Source organism: Heptranchias perlo, chromosome 8, assembly GCF_035084215.1.
Source record: "Heptranchias perlo isolate sHepPer1 chromosome 8, sHepPer1.hap1, whole genome shotgun sequence".
In the NCBI taxonomy this organism is placed as follows: domain Eukaryota; kingdom Metazoa; phylum Chordata; class Chondrichthyes; order Hexanchiformes; family Hexanchidae; genus Heptranchias; species Heptranchias perlo.
The window spans coordinates 11,034,227-11,045,037 of record NC_090332.1 but is presented as its reverse complement, the minus strand read 5'-3'; the positions used below and the strand labels follow the sequence as shown (position 1 = coordinate 11,045,037).

The 10,811-nt window shown below is 46.0% G+C and overlaps 1 protein-coding gene across 9 annotated transcripts in view; it reads right to left on the bottom strand.

Moving 5' to 3' along the window:
* Positions 1 to 653: 653 nt before the first annotated feature.
* The window catches only part of akt3a (v-akt murine thymoma viral oncogene homolog 3a), a 304,170-nt gene continuing 294,012 nt past the window's right edge, over positions 654 to 10,811 (bottom strand). For all 9 annotated transcript variants that reach the window (XM_067988642.1, XM_067988640.1, XM_067988641.1 and 6 more), the window contains one exon: positions 654 to 3,170. In XM_067988642.1, coding sequence (XP_067844743.1) covers positions 3,085 to 3,170 — 86 coding nt within the window. In that variant the 3' untranslated portion in view covers positions 654 to 3,084. The remainder of the gene's footprint in view (positions 3,171 to 10,811) is intronic.

Here is a 10,811-nt window from a genome sequence, read left to right as displayed (position 1 = left end):
TATGCAGAGCTCCTTTTTAACAAAATATCAAGTATAGAAGGAAAGATGGCTTCGTGGATTTGGGCACCAACTAGTCCTACAATAAGCCATATAGAACAAAGGGCACCAGGTACAATTACTGTTTTCAGTTAGGATGCTACAATCAGCCTTTGTACCCTGGGCCAGGAAGGAAAGATAAAAAAATCAAGCCAGGGTATTCCCAATCCCAATCAATCATATATCTGGATTAGCTTATGATCAAGTTCAGATCTAAGGTTCATTAGTTATTAGTATGCCAAAGCTCATTGTATAGGTTCACATCTGAAGAACAGCCCCTTAGGCAAAGGGCTGCTGGCACCCAGAGAAAGGTACCCTAGTAAGAGACAATGCCTTCAGGAAAGGAGGGGAGAAAATTGTGGAAAATATTATGAAGTGAAAATTGAGATAGGTTCAAATACCCATTCATTAGAAATGGAATCAGTATTTGCAAGATTAACTACAATATCTTTACAAAAATCACATAATTAATGTTCAGATCTTCAGTACAATTCAAATTTTAAATGTCCAACAAAGAAATAGGGTAAAACTTCAGTAAGCAAGTCAAACAGCTGTTACATGGCAAAAATTAAAATCTACAGGACTACAGAGCTAATAAAACACAAAGTACTTGAACATTTACAGAACAGTAGCTTCTGCTTTTATATATGATAGGAATATATATCACTCCAACCTCATTCAGCTATTGATACAGACACTCCAGTGTTAACACTGCAATGACATTCATTGAACAGTATTTTAATTAATGACTGAAAAAATTACATGGTTATGACCTAATATACTGTTGAATTAACCTAGATAATTACCACAACAGTTGAAAATGTTTGATTTAGAGCTTTGCTGATTTAAAAGACTACAGTATAACTGAAATAAAGTGAATAGCATCTGCTTTTTTCTCGAGACAAACAGTTAAAACAATGAGAAAATGCAAACCTAATTTGCAATATTTTAAATAACTTCAATATAAATGTTAAATTTGGAAACATAAAAAAAAAATTTGGTTTAAAAACATCTGAAAATTAGCAGCCCTAGAAATATGTTGAAGTATTTTATGGACCAGTGTTCGATCCATGACTTTGAAAAGGTTCCCCAACTGGTCTGAGTTGCATTTCATATGCTACTGTCAAATAGACAGACACAAGGTAACAATCAAAATTAGTAAGTAGTAAGACTACACAACCCAATAGTGGATTGACGTAGTGCTTTATTTAAGCAGTCTGTAAGAAGGAAAATAATGTGCATCCCTATCATATACATTTATGTGTAAAAATACTAAGGATGTACAGTGTACAAAAACATTTTGTTGCAGTTTTTCACATCCTTGTGGGTCATATACTTAAGGAAATAAACAGTTAAATTTTACTGACAGTAATACAGTTCACTAAGGTTCTTAGTTCCTTCTGCTTACAATTCTTAACCATATGACTAGATCTTTATGGATTTAATGATAGAACTAGCAAGGTCAAGAACTTTCACAAATCCTAGGCTACATAGAGGCAAAATTAATGACCAGTTTAAGAATTTAAAATAAATACTTTACATTTTTTTTCATGCTCATCTGTAATACACTACTAGTAGCAGATACAGGAAGTTCTATTTTAGACAGTACAAATAGTAGCAGCAAAGTGTGTACATTGAGGTGTAATATATAGACCCTGCAGTTAGTAGAGGACCCCACCTTGTCACCTTGCCAGTATACTGTAGTAGCAATGCATGGCCTCAACAAGGAGTGGTAAACCTTGTGAAGTTGCAAATAAGGTGAATACATGTGTTATAGTCATAAAAGCATTTAGATTCAAAATGCCACAGGAATGTGACAGTAAATGGATTAGTGTTAAAGCAAAGCTGTGGAATCTTCACAATCAAACAGGAATGACCTGTTTGCCCAAAGATGGCTGCAGTACAAGAGGGCATACTCAGTCAGTTAAGGTCATCACAAACTGAATCCTTGAAGATCTAGACTTTGCACAATATATGAAAGCTAGGCAAAGTACACAACTTCTTATGGATTGACAGTTTGAAAAACCTTGTACAAAAAAAAAGCAAAAATAGACTAGCACTGTAAAGTTGGTCAACCACCATAACCTATAAACTTCCAGTAATAACTGTTCACTGATGGTGGAGCTTATCTGACACAAACAAACAATCATTACTACTAAAAATAAATACTACTTCTGTTTAACGTGTACATTCAAAATTAACACCAGAAAGAAAGCTAGTCCACAAGTTTACAGGCAAACATTGATGTTTACCAACCGAGGCTGGGTGACACAAATATTCTACCCACATAAATTTGGTGAAAAGCATAAATCTGAACATTATGCCTGTCTACATTCTTCAGCCATCGTAAAACATATACAGGCAGAGGTGCAGAGTATCGATCCATCAAAGTTGTAAAAAAAAAATCTGCGATTGCACTTGATAAGTCTATAACAAGTCTGGTGGACTGGCTAAAGCCTTCAGCTACATGGGTTGTACTAACTTTAACATTGACAGGGATTGAGTCCTGGCAACTGCTCACAAATTCCCATTTTCAGCCAGCTGTGAATGATGCCAGCTCGTTTCTTCAGTGATATGTCTAACAAAAATCTTGCATACTTGCCATACATCACAAACAAATGCTTGCTATGAACAGCAGAAATGAATACAACAAAAAGGTACACAAGTCGCATCAGATGCTTAAATTTCATTTTTTGTCATTATTGTGAAATTTTGCCAAATGACTTCTTCAGCCCCTATTAAAACTCTGTTCCATTTACAGGCTGAAATGCATAAATGCTGCATCATGTACAATACATCCTATTAGGACTTCATATGTTTAAAAATACTCTTTGCAGAACAATTATGTCAAAATAGTAGGAGGTAACAGCTTGAATCTTCAGACTGACATTTAGATTCATGCAAAAAACATTCAACTCGAAATAATTCCTGAAGATGCCCTGCCTTTGAAATCAAGTATAGCTCAAACTCTTCTATTGTTCAGGAATGATTTCCAGTGATACACCATGACGACAGCTCAGCAGCATAAAAACAAACAAACATGATGTCCTATTCTCTTCCACTGGCAGAGTATGAGAACTGGGGGAAATGTGGCCGCCTTTCATTATCCATGCAGTCCATACCATCCTCATCATCTACGAACAAACAAAAATAGAAATCTTTAAGACATTTTACTTTACAATAGACCAGGGTAAGCTTAAATTAATTTACAACCTTCATATCTTGGAGCCAATTTTTTAAAGCATGAAACTGAATTGTTTAGGATTCTGTTCACTTTATGATTATATATATCCCACAGGGCACAATAAAATTATTCCAGCATGCCACACCAATTAACCACTACAACTGCTAGTTTTAGTTATACATTATAACAATTCAATATTGTATTAGGACTAAAATATATTTGCTGAATCGTAGTATCAGAAATAATACAAAGAACCAACATGTTTTCATGAATAGAAAATTTTCATTACATGTTTCAATAGTACATCCAATTTGCCAAGGCACAATAACATATCTATCTGTGTTGATTATTGCAGCTAATAAGAAAGCTGCACATAATCATATGTACAGAAACAGATTTCAAGTTTCTAATAACGGTAACAAAGGGGGAAAAAAAATCACTATAAAAAAATACTTTCATATCCATTTTTATTTGAGCCATTTCAAAACCTGTATTGATTTGGTAGTACCTGAAATTTAGCATACATTTTACAATATACAGATTATAATGACATCATTCATAATATATACATTGTTTAGTAGAAATTGTGGATTTATAGTAACATTGTAAAAATAAATCAATTTTGTTAATGGAGGTAGCCTGCTTCTTACTTAACCGCACATTGGGTGTATTTTAAAAGGAAAGGCTTTGTATGGTAAGTTTCAATATAATTCTTCAAAAGGAAGTTAAGACAATGGGCGATTAGGTCAAAAATAACAGACGTCCTTCCTTTGACTCCTTGGGCTCGATTTTGGGATCGTGTTTCCGGCGGGTTCCCAGCGGGGCGGCCCCGAAAATCCCGATATCCGGTCACGTGACCGGATCGCGACGAAATCCCGGCCACTTCCGGGTACCGCGCTGACGTGCGGGGCTGCGCGCGCAAGCCCCGCTGGTGGGAATCCCGCAGGCAATTAAAGCCAGCGGGGTTCCACTTGAGAGTACTTACCTTGCTCGTTGTGGTCAGTTAATGAGCTGAAGCAGCTGTCAAAAGAGGAAGTGTGGGATTTTAGGTTCAAGGCAGTGAGTTTCACACACTGGGGGAAACAGTCCCTCTCCAACCAGGCGTGTTGCAGCCAGCAGCCTGTGGCAGGTGCCAAGGTGCGCTCCACGGGGGAGAGCCCTCACCCACGCAGGAGGCCACCGCGTCACATAGGGCAACCCCTGCCCTCCACCACCCCCCGCCAAGCCAGAGGACAGACCGACACGAAACCGCAACCCCAGTCCGAGGACCCACCCACCTACCCTGCACAACCCCTCAGACCAACACCTGCCAGATGGGTGGTGCGTTGACATCGTCGGAGGACGAACAGGATGACCAGCCCCAGCAGCCTCGCAGTCCACGCCGTCCGCCTCGGAGACGTGGCACCCCCCAACACGGTGCTGCGGCACACCCACCTGCACAGCAGGAGGGAGGGCAACCGCAGAGAGAGATGCGTCGCAGGAGGCACTACCCTCCGCACAGGGTGTACAGAGCGAGGCTCAGCTTCATGGACCTCTCCGAGGAGCAGTGCATACGTCGGCTGAGAGTCAATCGCCACGTAGTCGCCGACATCTGCAGCCTCCTTAACGACGAGCTGCTCCCTGATGGACCAAGCAGCATCTTCCTACCTGTCGCCGTCAAAGTCACCACTGCCCTCAACTTCTTCGCATCCGGTTCCTTCCAGGGTGCCACCGGGGACATCACCGGGGTCTGTCAGTCCTCTGCACACAAGTGCATAAGGCAGGTCACCGATGGGTTGTTCCGCAGGGCCTCGCACTACATCAACTTCGCCATGGACGAGCGCAGCCAGATGGAGAGGGCGGTTGGATTCCATGCCATGGCCGGCTTCCCACGGGTGCAGGGTGTAATCGACTGCACCCACATCGCAATACGGGCACCTCCGCATGAGCCAGGGCTGTTCATCAACAGGAAGGGGTATCACTCCATGAACGCCCAGCTCATCTGTGACCACCGCCAGAGATTCCTACACGTGTGCGCCAGATACCCCGGCAGCTGCCACGATGCCTTCGTCCTCAGGGAGTCCGCCGTTCCGCCCATCCTGCAGGCACCCAACGCCGGCAACGGCTGGCTCCTCGGCGACAAGGGGTATCCCCTACACACGTGGCTCATGACACCTCTGAGGAACCCCATCACCGAGCCGGAGCGTCGGTACAATGACAGCCACACTGCTACCAGGTCTACAATTGAGCAGACCATAGGGCTTCTCAAGATGCGCTTCAGGTGCCTTGATCGTTCTGGGGGAGCGCTGCAATACACACCATTCAGAGTGGGACGAATCATAGTTGTCTGCTGTGCCCTGCACAACATGGCCCAACAGAGAGGGGTGCCGCTGGAGGAGGCCCCATCCACACCCGCCACCCACATTGAGGAAGGCGAGGGCGAGGAGGAGGAGGAGGAGGAGGCGGAGGAGGAGGACGCGCCAGAGGATGTTGGACGACCCATGCGCCGAACCGCGACTCACCGGGATGGGCGCCGGGCCAGGGAGGCACTCATACGTCAACGGTTCTCCTAGAGTCAGACACTGCGAGGCGCTCGCATCTCCTCACCTGCACATGCGAGCGGCCATACCAGCCCCCTCCACTGAAGAGTGCTGCCAGTAATCCTGCACCCACAGCAGTGTGCCCAATGGGTGGCAGCAGGTGTTCGCCGTCATGATGGCCTCCACGGAACGCACCTATTGCACAAGCCGCGGAAGAATGGACGAGAGGTGGCAGGAGTGGTGAGAATAGAGTATTTAATATCTCCAATGTGACATTATATTAAAAAAAAATGTACAAATTAATAAACACCCTGGTGTATTCCCTTTGTGATTATAACGCCTTTGCAATTCTTTTCCGGGAACCCCTACGTGGTACTACCCCTGTGGCTCCAGCAGAGGTAGTGGCAGGTTGCTCGTGTTCTTGCCTTGACCGGGTAGATGCTTTTGGCGGACGGCCCCTGGGTTTCGGTGCCCATGACGGCACCTCCACAGACTGCTCCTCCTGCACCGGGGCAGGGGCAGACTCGGCCACCTGGAGAGGAGGCACCATTGCAGGTACTGGTTGAGAGGTGGGCGACGGGTGGGACGTGGGGGCGCCTTGAGAAGCGTCCCCGCTTCCATGTCCCCGGTCACCATCATCCCTCTCTTGGCCTCGGCCCACATCACCCCTTCCACCCTGCTGGACGGCAGTTTGGATGGCATGTGTGAGGCCTTGCAAGGCCACCCCTAGTGTATCCGTCAGCCTGTTGATGGCGGCGGAATGTTGCTCACCCAGAATCCGTACAGACGTTGTCAGGGCCTGCATGGACTCGATCTGGAGCTGTGCGTGACGCTCGAGGGAGGCCAGCCTGTCCTCCACCGCAGACAGTCCCGCACCTACCCGCGACACTGTCGCCAGTACCCTCCTGTGCCTGCGCCACCAATGCCCACATGCAGGAGTTGGACTCCTCCATCGCCTGCGCTATTGTGGACAATGCGCGCGGCACCTCTCCCAGTACCTCAGCAATTAGCTGGTGCCCCTTGACGACTCTCCTTTTCACTGGTGGCCCCCTGGGTTCAGCATCTGGGTCCGGCTGAGCAGAGCCTGGAGATGAGTGCTCCCTCCGTCGCGGACCCTCCGCGGCTGCCCCTGCCACCAGGGTCTGCTCATGCTCACTCGTGCGCGGTGACTCACCAAGTGCTACCCCAACTAGTTGGCGAGGGGGACCCACCGAGGTGCGTGTCTCTGCGCTGGTGGATGGTTGGCTCTGATGTGACGATGCACCCTCAGAGACCGCCATGTCCTCTGAGGAATCGCCCTCCACGATCGCTTCACACACAGACGGACCTGCAAGAGAACAGAGGGCACTTTGAGGCATGTGGACCAACTTGACAGTGCGCCTGATGGCAGGTGATGATACGGTAACTCGCGATCATGGGTGTTGAGTGTCAGCTTTCCCTTACCGGCCGTTTCGGCAGCGACACACTCGCCATCAGCCAGCGACAGGCAATGTCGCGTGCGGGCGAGGTCGAGCGCCTCCACCTCGGCGTCGGTGAGCTCCACCACTTGCGGCGGCCCACCTCCGGTGCGTGCCCTTTCCCTATTGTTCTTGCTTCTCTTCTCCTGTGAAGGCAAAACACAGATGTGTGAGTGGGTGCGTATTGCATCGTGAGACGCATCGAGCATCGGTGTGGTTGGGTTGAGCGTGGCGCGGATGGATGGGAGGATGCGTGGGCCACGTGCCCATCCCATTGCATGGGGATTGGGGTGTGTGGTAGTGTTCGGGTGGGGTCAGGGACGGTGGGTACTTGCGTGCACGGTGAGGATGGTGAATGAGTGGCTGTGAGGATTGCTGATGGAGCGCAGTGGTGGCTGTGCAGGAGGGGTTGTGATCTGTTTGGCGTGATGGTGGGGACGGGATGTGGGAGGGTGCGTTGGTGTACTCACCTTGCCAGACCTAGTCAGGTCATTGAAGCGCTTGCGGCACTGCTCCCAAGTCCTTGGGGTGTTGCCCCTGCTGCTCACCTCCGCCGCCACCTCTGCCCATGCCTTCCTGGTGGCGGCGGCAGGGAACTTGCGTCCATCTTCTGGGAAGAGCGTTTCCCTCCTCCTCCTCACGCCCTCCAGCATCAGCTGCAGTGCCAGGTCTGAAAAACGGGGCGCAGCCTTTCCCCTTTGCTGAGCCATCGTCTCAAACCTCTTGCTTGCAGCAGGAGGGGCTTTGGGAGACTGCCCCTTTAAGTGGAGCTCCTACATCGCGTCGACGGTACTGCGCATGCGCAGCCGGCCGGCACGCAGCTGGGGAGCGGAGAACCCGGAAGCAGGGCTTAATCAGGTCAATTATCCCGCGATCGCGTGGGGGACGCACACGATTAGCCGTTCGCGTTTTCCACGCTCCCGGAGGACCACCCGCTGGGAACCCGCAGGCCTGCTAAATTCGAGCCCCTTATGTTGTACACAGCATCGTTTCTGTATTCAATCTTTCCTCTCAATAGTTTGAACTTTATCAATGAAGTGCTGCTCTTAGAACATGCATGTCCTTCAAGGTGCTATTCTTTCTCTGAAAAGGGAGGAAGTGATTACCTGGAAATAAAACACCATTATTACAATACATGAAGGTAAGTTCTCTACTTGTATTGGCAAATGCCTTTCTAAAAATTCAGAATAGTTTTACCTTTTCCTAAAATTCTAGGTCACTGCAGCAGATGGACAAATATATTCTTCCACCCCTTTTGAAGTCCTCGGGTTTGCATCAATGTCATGCAAAGAATTGATATATAAAACATGATAAAAGTGGACAATAGTAACACTATATAAAATTAACATATGTATCACTTGATCTTCTGTCTGTTCCTCCAATGTGTTGATTCTAATAATACTTGTTGTCTTGTCATCACTGCAGACACATTTTCAACTTTTGTCTGATGTATACTTTCATTGTTGGGTCAGCAGCAGGTACAGTTTCTTAAAGTGCAGAAATTAACCATGTAGAAATGAAAGCCTGTTTTTGGAGATGCTGCATCAATCAGACATCTTTTTTTTCCTGTTTCTTTCTTGTTGCAGTGGAAAGTGTCTTCAGGCACATTTTGTGGCAAATGGAACAATCAATTTATTCTCCAGTGCTACTATAAAATAAATTGATACATGTTGCCAGACAAAATCAGAAACAGGAAATGTTTACACTGAGAGGAATGTACTATCTGAAGTACAGATTCCACTCGCATAACAGCAGCGATTTATCTTGCTGAAATGGAAAATATGCAAACTGAATTTTTTCTACCAGGTGATCAAGGAGCAGACGATCATGGCCCATGTCCTTGGCATTGGTACCAGAATTTAATTTAAAACCTGGAACAAGACATTGGCCTCCCTGAGAGGCACCGGAATGAATGGATCAATATAAATTAATTCCTCATTTCTTCAGTAGACCAAATCATAGCGAAAGAAAAATGTTGTCCTTAACCCACGACAGGCAAGACTGCAATTACTTGGGTATCCACTAAACTGACCCCTGCGCGTTATTCTCTGTCCATTGATGAACTAAGTAACATATAAATTATTTGTCCTTGCTGTGTGTACACAGTGAGAATAATTCTTTCAAAAGCAAAATACTGCGGATGCTGGAAATCTGAAATAAAAACAGAAAATGCTGGAAAAGCTCAGCAAGTCAGGCAGCATCTGTGGAGAAAGAAACATAGTTAACTTTTCGGGTCGAAGGCCTCTCATCAGAACTGGAAGATGTTAACTTTACACTAAAAACAGGAAACCTCCTCTGAGGAGCCTGCCAATTGCACTCTACAACCAGGCAGTAAGAAGTACATAAGAGCAATCCAAGGCAACTGGCTTGCTGTTTTTAATTCCCTCCATTGAGAAGAAGCTTACTTGCCGCTTAGGTTGATCAGAAGCTCGCTGCATGGAAAATTTGGGGTAAACCCACATCCGACCATTCTGTTGCATAGTGCATAACCACATTCGGAAGTGTTACTGTTGTTTCTCCATCCCTGAGAAAGCACCCAGCCTCTTATTCACACCATGGACTTTGACCATGAACCTAGGTCACATCACTCAATGATTTAAGTGCAGTTACCCTAACATGATGTGCCACCATGCTTTTTTTGGTATTTTAGATATAATTATAGGACCTGGATATTGCAATGCCTTGAATAGGCTTTTCTCATTCCTCTATTCTTACAATATAATGCAGAGTATCTATTCCTTAGCCATATACATGTGGCAGTCAATATCTCAGGAAGACAGACAGCAGGGTTAAGTCTGATGCTGGTTATAGATTCGACTGTCTCCTGCCAACTAAGTCTTTGATCTCAGCTTGGGATCATAACTTTGTAACACACATGCCAATACAACCTCTATTCAAATATACCACATCTCTGCCTACTGTGGTGCTGAATATCTAAGGGACTGAATGGCACACTAATCTTCATGTCTGTGATTTTGCTGTCACACTTAAGTGGCTCTTAGTGGAGATCTTCAGGTCATCAATCTCAAATAGTTTGGATTCAGCAGAGTAATCAGAAAGGATTGGTCTGATTGCTCTCATGATGAATATGTTGAGCAGTTTGTGGCTTTTTACATAAGGCTCAAGGGAAACTTGCTTAATTTTCTCTGACTTTCATTATGCTTTTGACTCTGTGCCTCATGCTGCCTTCTTGAAGATTAAAAAACCATGAGGGAATTCACGCAGGTTTTGAATTTTATCCAGGATATATACTCCTAAATTTGGTGCCCACCATGATTGATATTGCACTGAAATGTCAGGCCACATTATGCACTCAAGTTCCTGGAGTGGGACCCATAACCCTCTCACTCAGAGGTGAGAGTGCTTCCACTGAGCCACATCTAATCACCACTGTCCTAATGCATACAGTGGTTCTAGCAGGACAAGCAATGGAAAGCTTACCAGTACCAGCAGCAAGTGCACGCGAACACAATCACCTCCAAGTCACACACCATCCTGACTTGGACACATATTGCCCTTCCTCCATCATCGCTGGGTCAAAATCCTAGAACTCTCTATACCCAATACCACTGTGTGAGTACCTTCACCACATGAACTGCAGTGGTTCAAGGCGGC